Raw genomic sequence first — 21,344 nt, 5'->3', positions numbered from 1 at the left:
TGTGATGGTCCGTTGTTCACATCCATAACATTAGGACAGCTTTTAGGGGCTTTGCACTTTGTGGTTTGTGTGTAACGTGACAAGCTGTGTTTGTTCCCCCCATCTGAATAACATTATGAGATAATAGAGAGGCTGGTGATTGTTGGTACAATGTGAATGATAACAGAAAATGATGATTACTCAATACACTGCTTCCCTTCTGGACTAATCACTAATACCACAGCAGTGCTCACCTGTACTTTACAGACAACCCTATAATGCTGCTGTTTAGTTGTCCTGTCTAGTTAGCACTGTATTTTCTGTTTTGTGCACATGCAAAAAATGGCATAAAAAATATGCTTTTGAAAACTTTTCTACATAGAAAAACTTCTCTAAGGGTCACTTAAGATTAATAAAATATACACAGTCAATATTCATTGTGAAAACGTTTCGCTTGAAAACAATCAGTTGTGTTAGATACAGATTTGTGCATTTTTATTCATTTGTTTTACTTTAGGAAAGCAGCTTTGCAACAATGACCACTGTTAAAAGTCTTACAAATAAGTAAATCAATTGTTAGGTTTTACTGAGCGTGCTGGAGGATATGCCAGAGATCTTCTGGTGCTCTTGTCACACTTGCTCCTTTCTTTTTTCATGCAGAAACCGTTTGTTTTCCTCTGTGCGTCAACTGGCGTGTAATATGTTGTATTCTTCACAGCCATGAAAATATTCTTCCGCAACGTAATTTATTTAAACATTCATTCAGTTTGCAAATAGTGAATGGCTTTGTACATAATAATGCAGACAAGGTAAACAGTAACATTTGTTCTACAGATAATATGGTGCGCAGTATTGTATATAAATTCCTGTCGTGTTTTGTTTTATTCTTTATTAATTTCCATGACTTTATTTACACATTATCTCATATAAACATATTCCCTTGTCAAATTAGTTCAGTAGGTAAGCAAATATCAGAGAAACAAAGAAAACTGCATATTTTTTAGGCTTGAACTTTTACCTACTGCAGTATTCCATGCAGTATAAAGTAACTCCTAAAACGAGTGTGCTCACTCAGTCTTAAAAGAGGCCTTAGAAGTCCTTGAGGACAAGGGCTGCTGTTCTGCAGGGAACTCATGAGTCCTCGTGGGAAATTGCAGGATGTCCGTGGCAAACGTGTCCATGGTGATGTTTGGGGGTAACTCGCTTTCCAATACTAGCTCAGAGTCTGTTTTGAAAAAGAAGCAGCATCTGAAGTCAATGTTTACAACCTTTATCTGTAAATCCTAAATAAATCTTATGATTAGTGATGAAAAAAACAAACAAGGGCAACATTTTAAAATGAGGTTTAAAAATTGACAGAAATGCATTTTTTGTAAAATCACATTTTAGAGATACTTCCTTATTTTCCTAAAACCAGTTGCAAAAGAAATATAAAATTACAACGACATCCACAGCATGTATTATTATTATTCTTATTATTAATATTATTATTATACTCATTAATAACTGATACACACCTTTATACTCAGATGTCTGTGTTTCAGATTGTTCTTCCTCTTCACCGAGGCCAAACAAGCTCACGAAGCATTCAGACAGCTCCTCCTCAGTCATGTGCTCACCTACAAAAAATACATTCAAAGTTACAGTAGGGGTTTATAAAAGCATTTATGTTTTTAGGTGTGGAAAGTTCTTTTAGATGAATTCTATGCAATTACCTTTACACATAGCCAAATGAGGGGGAAAACAAATGATTTAAAGCCATAGAATATTACCTATATACACAATAAAGCTTGAGTCATTAAATTATTCAAAGACCAAATTACCATGTGTGGCACTTCCTTAACATTAAATGTTACCAACATAAACTACAAACCCTGACAGATACCTTTTTACTTTTGAGACACAATTACAAGAGAAAGGGAAATAAACAGCTGTTCTGTAGGTATGAGAACGACATTATTATACTAATCATTTACTCATTCTGTTCTATACCATGGTCCTGAGACTAATACGGGGGGCGTGTGATTATACAAGACACAAAATGTGCTGCAGTTCTCCTTCATTATGTTTAGGAGTGTAATGGAGTTCTAGTCTATAAAAGGTCCCCGCTGTGCCACTTTCATCCTCTTTCCATTCTCCTCTTGCCAAGTAGTTGTGGATTTAATGATGCTAAGAAGTACACTCTAATCATTAGGTTCTGGCTAATTTTACTATTGCTTAAGTCTGTACTCTAAAAAGAGTGGAAGTGACTTACAATTTGTTTAACCATAATTCTAGTGTTCGAATCATTTCTTTACTTTGTCTCTTAGAACGGACGCAAAGCCTGGAAATGTGCAAATCTGTGACTTGTTGAACATTTCCAACCTCTTGTAGTTTAGGGCAGGATGGATAGCTGTTTACTCTAGTACACCCCGAAGGAGGCGTATGATGATAAATAAGTTAAGAGTTTGGAACTGGAGCATCTTCGACAAGCACATACAGGGCCTTGGGCTAACTGCAGCATAATGCTGATAGCAATGTTTAAATTTCTCAGGCTATGTGGATACTGCTGACTAATCAGAATAGTTCCTCTGACACTGCATGCCCACTGCAGAGAGAAGCAAACGGGAGCCGTGGCTGCGGAGCTCTGAGGAGGTGGAGATCAGCGCCTCCAGGAAAAACATATATGGCCCTAAAAGCGGAACAGGCTGATGATGGTCTGATTGTGAATCAGCATAACATGCATCCCATACATTACAGAATGGTGTATAAAAGAGAAATGCTGGTGGCAAAAAAATGACAACAGCGTGGCAAATGTGGGTTATATCTCTGACACTCTGGTACAGATGTTCCTGGCCTTTAATGAGATAATGCTCACAGAGTGATGTGTACTGAAACTTTAAAGCAATAGAAGCCAGAACTGTGGAGTGCAATAAATCATTGAACCTAGAACAAGCATTTTATGTTAACTCACATTGAATTCCAAAACCACAACAGCATAGTACAGGATATTGAGCAGTCCAGGTTGGTGAGACCGTCCAAACCCAGCTCTCTAAATGATCTAAGAAGCCCAAATTTCATCTGAAAATTAATTGTTTTCCATAGACTAGACATATTCGTTGTAGTACATGCAAACACAATTAGTCTGGAACATGAAAGATGTATTTTTACACCTGGTTTTAACTCGTTTACAGCACCAGATTGACATACTAACACACTGTGGGTTGGTTTTGACTAATCCAAGGCAGGTTCACAAAGTGTGTGAGAGCTGCCTTGGAGACACTGCAAGGCCATTGCCTGTGTGTACTTCTTTATCTGGACAATTAGATGCTGCGCAGACAATGCCTGCCTGGAGGTGACAAACCAGACAAAGCCCCAGACAAATCTCACAAGGGGAAGCTCTAGGACTAAAAGTCTGTCACAGAAAAGGGTAGCTCGACCTCTTCACAGACTGTGCAGTTCAGCGGCTGAAGGTAGACTTGCATACTACATACTGCACATATAAGGCTTCTTGACAGCCCCAGATCTATTATAAATGTGGTCATGAAATTGCAAGTGGACACCCTTTGCCCGTATAGAGACATTTAAGCCTGGCTTGAATGCTGGCACTGGCAATATACTAGATAAATAATCCGCATCTGTCACATCACAAATGCATGTATGTGTAAGCACCCTGAGGCACTTTTCCTCCTTTGGGAAATCCCTTTAGGTATTCACACTGCAGTTTTTAAAAGCTGAGAGTTTAGTTTGGACTGCCTTATTTTCAGAATATCACACACACACACTAGTGGGTTAAAACAATACTACAGAGGTGTTTTACACCAGCTATCAAGGGAGCAGAAAAAACAATCACAAGCAATGCTGAGGTGGGCAAGCAAGCTCTAGAAATGGGAAGATGCACAGCGTTTTGTCTTAAAAGCTGCCAACCTATAGGGCCAATGCAATCTTCTGTACTCACAAGGGGGTAGTTACCTAGTTTAACAAACAGACATCTCACTGTTCAAGTTGTTCACAGGCAGAGCAGAGACCGTTGCTTTGGCCCACAAATCCACCTTTTCCTTCGCTGTACACGACACTGGGGTACATCTGACAGACTATGCAGCCAGGTATTGGCAGGACAGACTCGGGTTTTGTTAATGTTATTGGACATTAACAGTATCTATGAACTACTTTCATGCAAGTAAGTTTTTTTTTTCTACAATAGAAACACAATGGAAATGAAGCCCCTCAACAATATCTTTTGAAAGAAAGTCAGTTAGATTGGTCTTTTACTTTTTTTACCCTAAATAAACCAATTTCTGCACAATGCATGGATGGCTTATCACAAGAAGCACGTAAAACCAGTTACCGTCCTCCACTAATATTGTCCGAGCACTGGATCAGGCAAACCGTTCCTGCAGCTTATGATTTGAAAAAGTTTCCAACAAAACCCATGACAGATACAGATTCAGTGTCTGAAATGCTGAAATCTGGGGTGGCATCTTTTAAACTCTTCCAAACTCTAACTAAAAGATGTTTGTGACTGAACTCAGCTCTTTGTCCAGTAAGGTTTCTTAAGTGTTATGTGGAGGGGCACTTACTAGCCTTTTTTGCAATCATAGAAATCATGGTCTTATACGAAACACACACTAGTGCAACATAGGTAAAATAATAGTCAAATAAAGATTTCTCTCGTGACTCCCAAACACTGAACGGCTGTGGCAAAGTCATCACCAGAGGTGCAGGCAGTAGTGGTATCCCTGCTGACACCACTGGCTTCGAGTTCTTCAGAAATTACCAATTAAAAAACACCAAACATTACATCTATTGTAATAAAACTTTTAGAATTGTCTAACAATTTTCATAATTTAAACAATGAATAAACTAAACAATGAATTAATAAATACTTTGTTATATGTGGATATGTATATCTGAACCTACCTCTAGCTTGGAGTAACTCCAGAAGCTCTTCTCGGGTGATAACTGGTTTGTCGTTCTCATCTGGCATGCCCAGCACCTGGAAAGCTTTGTAGAGGTCTTGCTTGGAGATTCCCAAGGCTGGACGGTGGTTAATATACAACTTAATAAATTCCTCCAGGTCAATGTCAGATACATACTTTCCTGTCTCTGCATAACGACTGAATTTGACCTCATTCTGAATGTCTTCCAACTAGGACAGTTCAAAGATAAAGAAAAATAAACACATATACATCACATATACCATTTCAACCATTTTGAATTTTGTGGACATTTTCAACATCTCAAAGTATTTAAATATTTCCTAAACTTAACCGAAACTATTTAAAGAACAGAAGTGACTGATAGTATTTTTTATTTACGCACTTAATAGGTTCCTTTAGCACAAATTTACATTTATGCATTTGGCAGACACTCTTATCCAGAGCGACTTACATTTTTATCTCATTACACATCTGAGCAATTGAGGATTAAGGGCCGCGCTCAAGGGCCCAACAGTGGCAACTTGGTGGTTGTGGGATTCGAACTTGGGATTTTCCGAACCGTAGTCCAATGCCTTAACCACTGAGCTACCCCTGGTCCATTGCTGCATCAGCGTGACATGGCAAGGGGGCAATCAGCCTGTGGCACAGCTAAGGTGTTACTGAAGACCAGGTTGCTTTGATGGCGGCTTTCAGCTTGTCGTATTGTTGGGTTAGGCAGTGGCGGACTGGCCATCTGGAGCGCCAGGGATTTTCCCAGTGGGCCGCTGGCCAATGTGGGCCGACCCAGTCAGTACGCAAATATATATTTTTTGGAAACCATAATATTGGTTTCTCACTCAGCTCGGGTAGAGAAGGGGAGAGGTGTTGGTCATCATCAGCAGCCACTGGTTCATCATCACTGACCTGCTGCACTTGCAGCTTACCCTGATGAGTGGTATATCTTACACTGCATTAGGATGATACCCCCTGACCAGCTAAAATATTGTCTTTATAGTTTTATATTTTTTGTCTCAATGTCTTCCCTTTGTTTCTTTGTTTTACAAATATTACCCAATATATGTTCAGTGATACTTAAAATAATATGTTTAAATAGCATTTACAGTCTTATGCAAAAGTTTGGGCACCCCTTGATAAATAACAGATTTTAGTGATTTTTTTACCTTGAAAAGATGTTAACACAGTCTCTCTTGAAAATAGAAAAAAACCTAAAAAATTTCCAGCAAACACTGATGCATAGTTACTTATTTATGCCATAAATTGAACAAAAATAAAAACAAACAAATACTTTAACTCTTCAAACCCTGTGCACACACTTGCGGACACTCAACAACCATGGGTTCCTCGAAGCAGCTGCGTAAGACTCTAAAAATGAAAGTTATTGATGCCCAGAGTGCAGGAGAAGGCTACAAAAAGATAGCAAAGCATTGTCAGCTTGCAGTTTCCACAGTAAGAAATGTAATTAAGAGATGGCAGTTCAGGGGAACTGTGGAGGTCAAGATGAGATCTGGAAGACCAAGAAAACTCTTGGAGAGAACTGCTCGTATGCTGGTCAGAAAGACAAATTAAAACCCCCATTTGACTGCAAAAAACCTGCAGGAAGATTTAGCAGACTCAGGAGTGGTGGTGCACGGTTCCACTGTGCAGCGATGCTTGCACAGACAAGACCTTCATGGAAGAGTTAGTAGAAGAAAACCTTACCTGCGTTCCCATCACAAAATCCAATGTCAGAAGTATGCAACAGAACATCTACAGAAGCCTGATGCGTTTTAGAAACAAATGCTGTGGACTGATGAAATTAAAATAGAATTCTTTGGCCAAAATCAGCAAAGGCATGTTTGGATAAAAAAAGGAGCAGCATTTCATGAAAAGAACACCTTGCCAACTATTATGCATGGAGGTGGATCTATCATACTTTTTGTTTACTAATAATATGGTGGATTTTTTTCCTTTTCCAAAAGGGACTGTGCTAACATCTTTTCAATGAAAAAAAAAAATAAAAAATCTGTTATTTATCAAGGGGTGCCCAAACTTTTGCATAAGACTGTATTTCTGTATTGTGTTATATTTTTATGCTAGTAAGTGGTGTTAAAAAATGAATCTCCACATTAATGAGCCAATGTATTATGATGTAGGATGTGGAGGGCTGCTGTAAGCCAGGAAGTCCAGGGCCACTTTTTGGTCCCCCTTAGCCCAGGTAAGATACTTCTGGTGTTGCCTCTGGTGCAGGAATGGCTTGTAGTCCATTTCCTGAAGACGTCTATGCATAGTGGCTCTTGATGCACTGACTCCAGCCTCACTCCACTCCTTGTGAATGTAACCTAAGTTCTTAAACTAGCTTTGCTTCACACTATTCTTAAGGCTGAGGTCATCCCTGCTCCTTGTGTAATTTCTCCTACCACAGCTTTCCCTTCCAGTCAACTTTCCATCTATTATGCGTCAATACAGCACTCTGCAAACAGGGACCCCTTTCAGCGATGATGTTTCTGTGTCTTGCCCTTCTTGTGGAGGATTTTAATTACATTTTTGACAACAGGGGTGTCAAACTGATCCAGGAAAGGCCATGTGGGTATAGGCTTTCATCTTATCCAAGCAGTAGCTATACCTGATAGTCTATTGAGAGCCAAAAGCAACTAATTAAACAGGCGTGGCTTCTGCTTGGTTGGAAAGAAAGCCTGCACCTGCACATGGCCCTTCCTGGATCCAGTTTGACACCCCTGGTCTTACCAATAGTCTTATACAGTATATTATCCTGTGGTTCAACAATAAAATAAAATTATTTTGGGTAGATTGTTTTTAAACTGGGATTTTTCATACTGTACTAACCAACAAATCAAGTGTATTGTGAATAAGTTTGGTTTGCTGCGTATTGATCATTTTATTGAAAGGGAAAAAACAAGAATAAATAGATATTATATTATGATATAATATATGTTATAACATCTATGCACAATAGACATCTACTAAAAGGATGCATATACTTTCGTCTAGAAAAACAGCATTTTTAAACTTTGCTTTTACCTTCTTGTTACATTACATGTTTAATACATTAAAAACAGCAAAAAATATGTACGGAAAATAATTAAGGATGCTTTAATCAGTCCTGTAACTGACTTGCAAAACACAGTATAATGTATGTCACTACAAAGTTCAATTCAATTAAGGTTCAATTCAATTAAAGTTCAATTCAATTAAAGTTCAATTCAATTGGTATAGCGCTTTTAGCATTGTCACAAAGCACCTTTACAGAATCAAGAAAGTGAGCATTAAAATCATCAGCAGCATTATTTGATTTGTCCACACAGATAACTGAGAACAAAATGATGGGTTATCAAAGCAGATGTCTTAATACACTGCGTACATTATACCATCTATTCATTGTACAACAAAATAGCACCTAGTACCTCTTGCTCTGTTGGGTAGAAGCCAAGTGCTCTGAGGAGATAGGGAACTTCAGAAAGAGGGATATGATTCGACACCTGTCTGGTTTCCATCGAGTCGATGCCTTGACTGCGCAACCGACAGTAATAAAATAAATCCTTTATGGCCTAATGGAAAAAGTACAGAGATGCATCATTTTCCAAACAGGGAGCAGCTAGAAGGAACTCAAATATGGCAAAGTTTTACAAAAAAAAAAAAGATGACAGCTGGAAACAACAATATTAGCAAATGGGACAAGCATTTAGAACTGTTTAACAGGATTTTCTGTTCGAAGGTAATACTTTGTAGTTACAGGGATTTTTTTGTGCTTACCTGAAAAAGCTCTCCATCTCTCCCTCCTTCTAAAAGAGTGTAAAAGGGAACCAGGCCTTTTCCTCTCAAAGCAGCAGCTGCATCTAATGCACTGAGCAGACAGTTAGGTGGTTCTTAATGGACGAGGGTAATGAGCACACCTACTGTACATGTGCTGAATGCATCCAAGTGTCACATTTAAGTGCTAACATTTTACACAAATGTGTCACAAGCGTGATAGTCCTGCTATGAAAGATATAACCTTTGGTTTCCTGTACACTTTCGAAATGCACTCTGTATGCTGTACTTACGGACGGCTGATCTGCCACAAGAAGACAGCCTTGTCCCCGCCACCAGCGGTGAAAATGTATCTGCCATCATGAGAGCATGTCAGATGTGAGACTCCTGAAGAGTGGCATATCAGTGCTGAAGACTTGTGTGGGTTTCCGTCAAGAGGCAGGATCTGAACCCCAACCTACACACGGACGAGAATAGTCCATGATTGCTGAAGACACTACAAAACTATCACAGGACCAATCATCTGAATTTAAGCAAAGCAGTAATCATTACCGAATCATTTCCCACGTACCTTATCCTGCGTTATATAAGCCATATAACGTGATTTAGGATCCCCGTCCTTAGTCGCTGGCAGGATCAGTATCTTTTTTATAGGAGAACCATATATGGGCCCAAGCACTGTTTTTCTGTCGAAGGAATAAAAAACACAAACTCTTAATTTTTATATAATGTAAATATATTCATATATACCATGACTTAGGCAAAATCCTTCCACAATTATTATTAATACAGATTAAATATATCTAGGAAATATTTTGTGACTGATAAAGAACACACTGACCGGCACATCTTTGTGGTGCCATTGAGAAGTTTGAGTTTGTACATGTCAGAGCCAATAAGTAAGAAGTGCTCCGTGGTTAAAGGTGGATACCAGGCCATGCACGTCGGGACGGCACTTTGCTCGATGCGTTCCGAGCTGAGGATCAACAAGTCATCCTTTCTGCTGTTCTGCAGGTCGTACTCAACCTAAAGAGGGTAGAGAAAACAACCTTGTGACATCAGCATTCAATTCGATTCAATGACTGAGAGACGGAGGGTAAAGAACATTTTGAGGAAAGTAAAGTCACACACAGTGATCTGTGCAGAAACTTAACATACGTATCTCTATTTAATATGATCATTTAAACCTGGGGCATTATATTTCATTCATCTTATTGAAAAATGTTCTACATATGCAAAGTCATTTCTGTTCCTGTGTAGAAAGTGTTTATTATTAAACATTATTATTATTATTATTATTATTATTGATTATGCCCCAAAAGTATAGAAAATTGCTATTTATCCTGTCAAACTTTGCTTTTGTAACATTGGGAATACCCGATTGGGCCAGGGGTAGCACAGTGGTTAAGTCATTGGACTACGGTTCGGAAGATCCCAGGTTCAAACCCCACAACCACCAAGTTGCCACTGTTGGGCCCTTGAGCGCGGCCCTTAACCCTCAGATGTGTTATGAGATAAAAAAAAAAAAAAAATGTAAGTCGCTCTGGATAAGAGCGTCTGCCAAATGCCTAAATGTAAATTTGATTTATGAGGAGATATCCATTCATTCATCCTCTGTATTGTTTCGCTTATGTACAGGGTCGCAGTAAGTCAGAAGCCTATCCCAGGAGACTTAGGGTACAAGGAAGGGTGGACAGGGTGCCAATCCATCACAGTGCGCACAAATACACACACACTACAGGCAGTTTGGGAACAGCAATTAGCCTAATCTGCCTAATGTCTTTTGACTGTGGGAGGAAACCGGAGTACCTGGAGGAAACCCACCAAGCACGGGAAGAACATGCAAATTCCACAGACAAAGACCGAAGGCGGGAATTGAGCCCTCGACTCTGGAGGTTTGAGGCCACAGTACCAACCACTACGCCACTGTGCCGCCATGGGGACATGTAAATAATTATACAGTATATGTTCTCATTGAGAAAAAGGGAAATCCAGTGTATTATTCACTGAGCTTATTACTGCCCCACATGCATGTTCTTCAACATTACCTGTAACAATAAACTGATAACCTGTTATTCTATTATTGTTTTATTTCTAAAAAAGTAACTGTTGGAAAACTGCTATATTAAAAAAGTTTTGCAATGTTCTATAAAAATAATCATATAATATCTGCTGTTTTATTCTTAACTTGCACTTCTTGGACTCTTAATTAAAAAAACATTAACATCACAAATATGTCTGGAACGCCTTGTACAAGATACTGACTAGTCTGCGATCCATGCCCAGGGAGAGGAGGCGCGGCATGGTACTGTCCAGGTACACCCCGAACAGCAGGTCCTGAATGGGCTTGTAGTGAGAGCGATGTTTCCCGAGGTACTGCCACACACACTGACTGCCCTCCTTACATAAGTGAAACACCAACACAGCTTTCCCAGCATCCTGGAATAGGGAATGATTTATTTGTCCTTATTTGCTTTACTTATTGTTTTACTGTAGATACTACATCTGTATGCATCAGTGTTTCTACTTACTTTTGCTTGTGTTACAACTAGTTACTACCACTACTACTAGTATTAGTTTCTCTAGTTTCTACTAATAGAATGCAATAAACACATGTTAAGTCCAGTTCTATTCTGTGTCTACAGTAGTTTTACTTACAGCACATCCTTACATACTTACTTGTACACGCTAAGCATAACTGGCTCGATTTAACTAGGATAAGAGTGAGTGTGTGCACGCACCGCAGCAGCCAGGTAGGAGGAGTCGTGGGAGAAAGAGAGATGGGTAATGCAGTCATAACTGCAGTTAAAGCTCCCCTCTTCTTCTTCACTTAAACTGCACGAATTCAGAACTTTCACAACCCCACTGACAAAACCTACGGCCAGGTAAAAGCCTAACGAAACAAAGGACAAAGTAGGATGTAGGGAAATTTTGGGGAGCAGTGTTTAGGGAGAGGTGAAGAGGGTTAATGATCAATTTGAACTGCAGTGCATTATTTTATACAGTATGTTTTGTTTTTCATTTGGGTGTAATAAAGACTAGTATCTCCAAGTGAAGATCTAAAATACCATTTACTGTACAACACAGACCTTTAGGATCATAGGTGACGCAGTGGATCTGCTCATCTGTATGGAAGATTCTGCTGCAGACAGTCACTTTGCGCTCATAATCCCAAACCATCAGGACACCACTATGGCTTCCCGTCGCTAAAACTGAATGTTTAGGATGACAGGCGACTGCGTGCACTGGCTCAGAGTGTTCTTTCATTAAAGTCTGAGCGGTTCTGCTCTGAGTGTTCACATGTACCACAGCTGCGCTCACGGTGGACACGACAAGATTTCTATAAAAGGAAAACAGACAGTATGCACCTAATTAAGTATTAAACAATATAGTAAAAATATAAATCAGTAAAAGGAAATATACATGTATATACTTTACAATGATCAGAATTCTTCAATTCAATTTAATTCTGTTCAGTTTTATTTATTAACAGTGGTCATTGTTGCAAAGCAGCTTTACAGAATCAAAAATAAAATTAGGGAAATTAATTTGAAATGTGTAAGAAAACTGATCAGAAATCAGAATGAATAGATTGTTCCTGGTAGAGCAAGCCGAGGGGGACAGTGGCAAGGACAAACTCCCTGAGATGGTAATAGGAAGAAACCTCGAGAGGAACCAACAGGGAACCCATCCTCATTTGGGTGATAACGGATAGCAGGGATTAATCCGCAGTCATAAATCTTTAATAGTAATCACCAAATGTATTGTATACAATACATTCATATACATTGATATGCATTATCCACATAAAATAAGCAGAAAAAAAACATTCTAATCAGATATCTTATTTTTTTGTACGGTGTGCTCGGCTATTAAAAAACTGAACCCTGGCTCAGAGCAGAACCTGTGCCATGCCTTTTTAAAAAAAATATTATTAATTCATATGTACAATGTAAATAAATGAGCTAATTATTGTCTCCTTAAACATACATCTACAGTATGCAAGCAGGATATGAATGTGATTCTAAACTTACAGGATATTTCTCAATAAAATATGATATTTTTCTAATATTTTATATTATATAAAATATTATATTATGTGCTATTATAAAATAGCACAATTCATTACTTAAACCATTTTTTCTACTCTATCACAATGTGAAAGCAGCCAGCTGCCTCGTTTGGAACTCTTGCTCATGCTGTGTCATATGGCATGCTGATGTCTCTTCCTTGACTCTTGGACACATGACTGTTGCCTCATCTGCGTTAGAACTCACTTACAACCCTACGATGAGATGGAGGCTCTCCGCCAACCAGGAGCCATAAAGTCAATCACTGACTAACATGGTTCTTACCTACTGACAAATCGTGCGGTGCTTAAAATGCGCTCTTCTTCCTTTGCAACAGCACTAGAGATAGAAATATCCTTCGCCGAGGAGATGGATTCGATGGGGTCCAAATTGAGGTTAGCTAAGGAGCTAATGATCTTGAAATTCTCATCATAAAATGAAATGTGGCCTTTTACATCACCCGTCACAATAAACCTACAGAGAAAAGGCAGAAAAACACATGAACAATGAGATGGGAACTTCAGTATTTTCCATATATACAGATATTCTAAAATATCTCTATATTTATAGTTATCATATGAAAAAATGAGGCTGAAACGAGCCTGTTTTAAACAGCGACTGCGTTGTGTATGTGTACCTGTCACACAGCGTCATTGCAGTAATCCCAACCTTCTGCAGCGAAATTACTTTGTGTGCTTTCATTGTACACACTTGGCCTGTGTCTGACCTCAGCACACTGAACAACACAACATTGCCTGAGAGTGTACATGAGAAAGCCTGCATGCCTTGCACATGGAAGACAGACTGACTGAAGCGATCCGCTGGCATTTTAAATTTCTATAGTGGGGAAAAATATATAGATATCATATCAAACATTTAAGACAAAATAGCTCTCTTTTAGATAAGACTCATGTATTGTGTATTACATTTGAGTATTAGTCGGAATACATAGTTACACATAAAGGCTCAAAAGGGCATCTCATTGCCATGCTAAATATGCAGAAAAAACAGGAAATGTAATGTACAGCCTTACCTTAAAGATGTCAGGTGCTTCATATTGCATAATTTCTTTATCCTTAAGTGAAGTTTGGGAATAAAATAAGAATTAATGTAAATTACTATAAAATACACCATCTATTTATATCTATATCATAGATAGTGTATAGCTATATCATCTATTTAGTTTCTACTGAGATATAACTGGGCGACACGGTGGCTTAGTGGTTAGCACTGTCGCCTTGCAGCTCCAGGGTCTGAGTTCGATTCCCGCCGGGGTCTGTGTGGGCGTAGAGTTTGCATGTTCTCTCCTAGTGCTTGCCGGGTTTCATGCAGATTAGGCTAATTGACGGTCCCATATTGTCTGTAGTGTGTGAATGAGTGTGTGAGTGTGTGTGCCCCGCAGGTGATTGGCACCCTGTCCAGGGTGTACCCCGCTTCGTGCCCCAAGTCTCCTGGATAAGGCCATGTAGATGATGAGTAAGTAAGTGTGAGATAGAACTGATTCTCACCCAGGTGTAAAACAGGACATGACTTTCACTGTTACTGAGTAGCTGATGGCTGTCAGTAGGGTTGAATAAGATGAGTTTCTATAAAGGAAAAATAATAAAGTTAGATAATATCGAAAGTACTGAGCTTAAATGTGCTGGTCAAAAAAAAAAAAAAGAAATATACTTAAATGTGGAACATACCTGGCAACCAAATTTTGGGCTGACTTCAACCTGGCATTCTGGGCTTTCAGTCTCATTAGTCCAATCCCAGATACAGACTCTCTGTGATCGACATTAAAACACATTCTTTAAAACACATCTCTGAGACAAAAAAATCTTATAAATGTAGCCCCAGCCTCCAACCTGCACAGCTCCGGCTCCAGCAGTCACCAGATACTTTGAATCCTCGGACAGTGCCACAGCGGCTACACCGCCCTCAGGGTGGCAATCGAACATGGTGCGAACCGGAATCCTACAACACACGCGGTGAAAAACCTCCTTTATGCTTTTCGAAAGTGTCAGTGTACAGTTTAGGTGGTGTCATGATGAATTGATTGGTACAAAAAGTTATACCCTGTGTATGAGTCCCATACGATCACGAGGCTCTCGTCGCCCCCATCATCAGCGGTCACAATCCAGCGCCTGTCCTCACTGACACACAGGCAGGAAATAGTGTTGCAGTGACCCTGACGATAAAATCATTAAGCAGAAAAATCGGCTAGTGCAAGGTAGAAGATTCAGATTCACTTAGTTCCCAAAGACTTCAAAGATAAATTGTTACACTGAGATAACAAAGTCCACTCATCTTGGCAAGTGATTGTTCTCTGGCACATAAAGCTGTCTACAATTTAAAATCCGATAGGCCTGGAGATGATTTGGGAATGGCAACTAATCTACAGTGCCATGAAGAACTATTTGCCTCCTTCTTTTTTTTTTTTTACATATTTGTCACACTTAAATGATTCAGATCATTAAATTAATTATAATATTACACAAAGATAAACTGAGTAAATACAAAATGACATTTTTAAATGATGATTTGACTTATTAAGGGAAAAAAGCTGTCCAAACCTATCCGGGGCTATGCGACAAAGTACAGTAATTGCCCCTAAACCTAATAACTGGTTGTGTCATATAATAATAATTAAAATGAATACTTTTTTCACAGCACTTTAATCTACAGTATATCAGTTTAAACTGTGGGATAAAAACCCACCAAGCATGGGGAGAACATACAAATTCCACACACAGACTTTCTGAGTCTCAGATGTTCATCTCATGCCCAAGGTGTTACTGATGGATGTGTGTGTGCTGCTGTGGACAGGCATTTTCTCATTGTCTCATGCCCAGAACAGCCTCAGACCCCGACCAGAACAACAAAAAAAAGCTTAACAAAGAGACCTTTAGCAGCTGTTCTACCTTAGTGTTAGTAAATGGAGCAGAAACATGATAAAGAATGCACAAAATCGTCCAAAGATATTAACTAACAATAAATGTAAAGAGATGCGTTTCCTTACTAATTTGATTATGACCAATATTTATTTATCGTCACCACTTTAACCTTGCATCCAAAAAAAAAACTATGTAAAAGAACTAAACTGATCAGACTTGCTTTTATGCAGATGTCATTGTATAACAGCTTACTTGTAAGAGTCGTTGTGAGTTAGATGTGTGGTCGTATATGACAGCCACACGAGAACAAGCATACAGGATGGTGAGTCTGTCTTCTTGATCCATGAGGCTGAAGACAGGGAGAGACCTGTTTATTCCAATGGCCCAGTTCAGAGTCTGCAATCACACATCATTACTTAGTATTAGCTCTTACTATACAGTGCATCCAATTTCTTTTCTACATTTCATTTTTTACTCAAGATTTTACACACAGTTTGCCAAAAGGCATCTGAAGGACTCTCAGACCATTAGAAACATTTTTCGTCGTTGAAGCTCCCTTGGTACCAATTACAAGCTCAAGTCTTTTTGAGGATGATGCTACAAGATGGTTGTTCTTCTGCAAGGTTCGCCTCTCTCCACAGGGAAATGCTGGAGCTCTTTCAGAAAGAGTGACCATTGGGTTCTTGGTCACCTCCCTGACTAAGACCCTTCTCCTCCAATCGCTCAGTTTGGCGGGGTGTCCCGCTCTAGGAAGACTCCTGGTGGTCCCAACTTCTTCCATTTACAAATAAGGGAGGCCACTGTGCTCATTGGAACCTTCAATGCTGAAGAAATATTTCTAGACCTGTCCCCTTCTTCCCTAGAGGTCTACAGACAATTCCTTGGACTTCATGGCTTGGTTTGTGCTCTGACATGCATTGTTAACTGCGGGACCTTATATAGACAAGTGTGTGTATGCTTTTCCAAACTCCTATCAAGTTTTGGAAACATCTCAAGGATGATCAGTCAAAATAGGATGCACAATTGGGAGGGTCATCGCAAAGTCTGCGAATACTAATGTACTTTTTAATAGATTTGCAAAGATTTCAAACAAACTGACATGGGGTACTGTTTGTAAACCTTTGAGGAAAATGATGCATTAAATCTATTTAGGAATAAGGCTGTAACATAACACAACGTGTAAAAAAGTGAAGTGCTGTAAATAATTTCCGGAAGCACTAGATCATCTGTAGGCGAGTTACACAATCTTACACGTGGATAGTGTAGTGTAAATGAAGTTGAAGTGATTAGCATGTACAGATCAGATGAGTATTATACCTCTAGGCTTGTATTAGATCTCTAGTCTTGTATTAGATCTCTAAGCTTGTATTAGACCTCTAAGCTTGTATTAGATCTCTAAGCTTGTATTAGATCTCTAGTCTTGTATTAGATCTCTAAGCTTGTATTAGATCTCTAGTCTTGTATTTGACCTCTAGGCTTGTATTAGATCTCTAAGCTTGTATTAGATCTCTAAGCTTGTATTAGACCTCTAGTCTTGTATTAGGTCTCTAGTCTTGTATTAGACCTCTAGGCTTGTATTAGACCTCTAGGCTTGTATTAGACCTCTAAGCTTGTATTAGATCTCTAGGCTTGTATTGGATCTCTAGTCTTGTACTGGATCTCTAGTCTTGTATTAGACCTCTAGGCTTGTATTAGACCTCTAGGCTTGTATTAGACCTCTAGTCTTGTATTAGACCTTTAGGCTTGTATTAGATCTCTAGTCTTGTACTGGATCTCTAGTCTTGTATTAGACCTCTAGGCTTGTATTAGACCTCTAGGCTTGTATTAGACCTTTAGGCTTGTATTGGATCTCTAGTCTTGTACTGGACCTCTAGGCTTGTATTAGACCTCTAAGCTTGTATTAGATCTCTAGGCTTGTATTGGATCTCTAGTCTTGTACTGGATCTCTAGTCTTGTATTAGACCTCTAGGCTTGTATTAGACCTCTAGTCTTGTATTAGACCTTTAGGCTTGTATTAGATCTCTAGTCTTGTACTGGATCTCTAGTCTTGTATTAGACCTCTAGGCTTGTATTAGACCTCTAGGCTTGTATTAGACCTTTAGGCTTGTATTGGATCTCTAGTCTTGTACTGGATCTCTAGTCTTGTATTAGACCTCTAGTCTTGTATTAGACCTCTAGGCTTGTATTAGATCTCTAGTCTTGTATTAGACCTCTAGTCTTGTATTAGACCTCTAGGCTTGTATTAGATCTCTAGGCTTGTATTGGATCTCTAGGCTTGTATTGGATCTCTAGTCTTGTACTGGATCTCTAGTCTTGTATTAGACCTCTAGTCTTGTATTAGACCTCTAGTCTTGTATTAGACCTCTAGGCTTGTATTAGACCTTTAGGCTTGTACTGGATCTCTAGTCTTGTATTAGACCTCTAGTCTTGTATTAGACCTCTAGGCTTGTATTAGATCTCTAGTCTTGTATTAGACCTCTAGTCTTGTATTAGACCTCTAGGCTTGTATTAGATCTCTAAGCTTGTATTAGATCTCTAGGTTTGTATTGGATCTCTAGTCTTGTACTGGATCTCTAGTCTTGTATTAGACCTCTAGGCTTGTATTAGATCTCTAGGCTTGTATTAGACCTCTAGTCTTGTATTAGACCTCTAGTCTTGTATTAGACCTCTAGTCTTGTATTAGACCTTTAGGCTTGTATTGGATCTCTAGTCTTGTACTGGATCTCTAGGCTTGTATTAGACCTCTAGTCTTGTATTAGATCTCTAGGCTTGTATTAGACCTCTAGTCTTGTATTAGACCTTTAGGCTTGTATTGGATCTCTAGTCTTGTACTGGATCTCTAGTCTTGTATTAGACCTCTAGTCTTGTATTAGACCTCTAGGCTTGTATTAGATCTCTAGTCTTGTATTAGACCTCTAGGCTTGTCCTGTTACCAGTGGGTAGGTTATGAGGGGGCTCTGGGTTTCGGCTCCCAGGGACAGTGAGGTGGCTGTGTACACTCGGCTGGACAGCCCGGCTCCTTCCTCCTCCCCTGCTCTCTCCGTCTCCACCTGCTCATCCACACAGCTCTGCTCTCCGACACCTGCTTTATCAGAGGCTCCGCTCACACACTCCGCTCTATCCGCCATGTCTCCTCGAGCTAGCTAACTAACAGAAGAGAAACAGTAATGGAAGCAATATTTACTACGTTAGCGACCATAACAGTTTATTAAACTACTAAACGGATAACGCTGGGGAAAAAACGATACGTATTTTCTAATTAATTCTTCCAACAGGCGCTTTTAACAAGGTTTATATTTTCCAAAACGTTAGCGATATCATCGCGCGAGCTCACCATGCACAAACACCTCAAACTTCCTAGCGTCCGGTTGCTAAGATACGGGTTAGGGCTTCCTGCGTGGGGATTGGTTGAGAGAAGCCCGCCTCCTGTGCCATGATTGGACAGGATGACACGTCATTAAACATCATTTAATATTCTAAACTAAAGAACACGTTGTTCCGAATTCTTTAATAGACAAGATAAATTAGAGAAAAACTCTTTAGAATTAGAGAAAAGCTCTTTTCTGTGTCACCAACAAAGTAAAAGAAGTACACTGAATGAGATTACATCCAAATGTGGAAATCCTCATTTAAACTGTAATTTTTGTAATGTCAGTATTGATTCTATTGATCATCCTTTTTTAATGCCCCTTAAAAATTGTTAAGAATTTTGGTTTGACTCACTAAAATTATTTTCTTCAAAGTCTTATGTAGATATTGACTGAACAGTATGCGTGATACATTTTGTTATTTTTCTTATTGTAACCATAACATACAACATATAGGAAATGTATTTTATTGTGAAAATATTACATTCATAAATCTAAAAAAATTTTCAACATTCCCCAAATTATATAATTTTCTTTGCAATCTCAACTACCTAATTACAAGACTAAAAATATTAATACCAAACAAGTGCAAAATTTGTATTTATATTGATATGATGAATATTATGTAAATTTGATTTACTACATTTGTACCCTCTCATTTTATATATTTAGTTTGTATTATATATATTTTAACTTTTATTTATTTTCTATACTCCCTCCTATATTGTGTTTGCAATTATAATGTCATCCATACTTTAATGTAGAAGTTGTTTACACTTGCAAAAAAATGAAAAACAAAACTAATAACACAATTAGCTGTAAGAGATAAAATTGCCTTTTTCCAAACACGTCATGTATATATACAGGTGCATCTTAAAAATTATATCATTGAAAAATTTAATTATTTCTGTAATTCAATTCAAAAAGTCAAACTCATAATATACAGGGTTATTACCCCCAAACTGATATATTACAAGTGTTTATTTCTTTGAATTTTAATGAAAACTCAAAAATCAGTATCTCAGAAATTTTAATATTACTTAAGACCAGAAGAAAAAAAAAAGATTTTCAACACAGAAATCTTAAGACTCCTGAAAGTATGAAGATGTACAGCACTTGGTCCGTGCTCTCTTTGCATGATTTACTGCAGCTATACGGCGTGGCGTGGAGGTGATCAGTCTGTGGCACTGCTGAGTTGTTATGGAAGTCCAAGTTTATCTGATTGCGGTCATTGTTGGGTCTGGTGTATCCTATCCTCCTCTTCACAATACTCTCTTGGGGTTTAGGGTGGGACAAGTTTGCTGGCCAATCAAGCACATGGTCCTTGAACCAGGTATTAGTACTTTTGGCAGTGTGAGCAGGTGCTAAGTCCTGCTGGAAAATGAAATAAGCATCTCCAGAAAGCTGATCAACAGAGGGAAGCATGAAGTGCTCTGAAACTTCCTGATAGACAGCTGCACTGACTTTGGACCTGATCAAACACAGTGGACCAACACCAGCAGAGGACATCGCTCCCCAAACCGACACTGACTGTGCAAACTTTACACTGGACTTCAAGCAACTTGGACTCCGTGCCTCTCCTCTCTTCCTCCAGACTCTGAGACCTTGTAATGAAATGCAAAATTTACTTCTGAAAAGAGGACTTTGGCCCACCGAGCAACAGTTTGTTCTCTTTGTACTTAGCCCAGGTAAGACTCCTCTAACATTGTCTCTGGTTCAAAAGTGGCTTGAGACAAGAAAAGCGACATGCATTTTAGCCCATGTCCTGGATATGCCTGTGCGTTGTGGCTCTTGAAGCGCTGACTCAAACTGCAGTCCACTCCTTGTGTGTTCAATTATAATGGGCTTGGATATAGCACTCTGTGAACAACCAACCAGACTAAGAGACCATTTAAAGGCTTAGGGGTGTAGAACTGTAAGCTTGCAGCCGTGGACTGAAAATAATTTTTTTATTTTAACTCATAAAACCAACTCATGTATCTCCACACAGAATCCAAAATAACTTTTTAAAAAAACTAATTTTTTATTTATATACTGTATGTTTGCATTTGAAGTGGTCAAATGTGTCAATTCCTCTATCATCCTGCAGGTGGTGCTCTAAACTCTTTAAAAAGCACAGCATCCTTTGTGGTAGGAGCAAATTATTTGTTGAACTTTGTTTAGAATTGTAACAAAATCTTAAACAATATCCAATTGGTATATTATTCACATTCCTAATACTTACTTATATAATTATTAGTATTTAAAAGGAACATGAAATTATGATGTTAGCCCAAAATACAAGCAATAAAGGATTATATATTTCTGGACTAGACAGTTACATGTTACTTTTCATATTAATATGAATCTTTTTGACATTTAAAGAAGAACAAAGAAGGACCC

The 21,344-nt window shown here is 38.7% G+C and overlaps 1 protein-coding gene across 1 annotated transcript; it reads right to left on the bottom strand.

Annotated features, from left to right (window-relative positions):
- Nucleotides 1–477: 477 nt before the first annotated feature.
- On the bottom strand, nt 478–18,732 carry cfap251 (cilia and flagella associated protein 251). Its single transcript, XM_053481285.1, has 20 exons — nt 18,528–18,732; nt 15,847–15,990; nt 14,776–14,888; nt 14,566–14,674; nt 14,404–14,484; nt 14,224–14,301; nt 13,749–13,790; nt 13,353–13,552; nt 13,001–13,189; nt 11,735–11,985; nt 11,387–11,538; nt 10,911–11,084; nt 9,487–9,671; nt 9,217–9,331; nt 8,939–9,102; nt 8,649–8,739; nt 8,300–8,443; nt 4,879–5,107; nt 1,497–1,598; nt 478–1,204 (listed from the first exon to the last, which is right to left on the bottom strand). Exons 1-20 carry the CDS (start codon nt 18,720–18,722, stop codon nt 1,047–1,049), a joined length of 2,916 nt encoding a protein of 971 aa, XP_053337260.1. The 5' UTR covers nt 18,723–18,732; the 3' UTR covers nt 478–1,046.
- Nucleotides 18,733–21,344: the final 2,612 nt, after the last annotated feature.

The sequence above is a fragment of the Clarias gariepinus genome, chromosome 21 (genome assembly GCF_024256425.1).
Source record: "Clarias gariepinus isolate MV-2021 ecotype Netherlands chromosome 21, CGAR_prim_01v2, whole genome shotgun sequence".
Classification (NCBI taxonomy): Eukaryota; Metazoa; Chordata; class Actinopteri; order Siluriformes; family Clariidae; genus Clarias; species Clarias gariepinus.
The sequence above is the reverse complement of the archived record's forward strand: the minus strand, read 5'-3'. Positions and strand labels throughout refer to the sequence as shown.

Bases quoted from the DNA above. Each gene is read 5' to 3' on its own strand.
- cfap251 (XM_053481285.1), bottom strand. From the start codon at position 18,722: ATGGCGGATAGAGCGGAGTGTGTGAGCGGAGCCTCTGATAAAGCAGGT. The intron at 14,675-14,775 runs GTATAACTTTTT...CGTGTGTTGTAG, and splicing joins GTATGGGACTCATACACAGG to GATTCCGGTTCGCACCATGT. The intron at 9,103-9,216 runs GTACGTGGGAAA...GTCCGTGTGTAG, and splicing joins CTTATATAACGCAGGATAAG to GTTGGGGTTCAGATCCTGCC.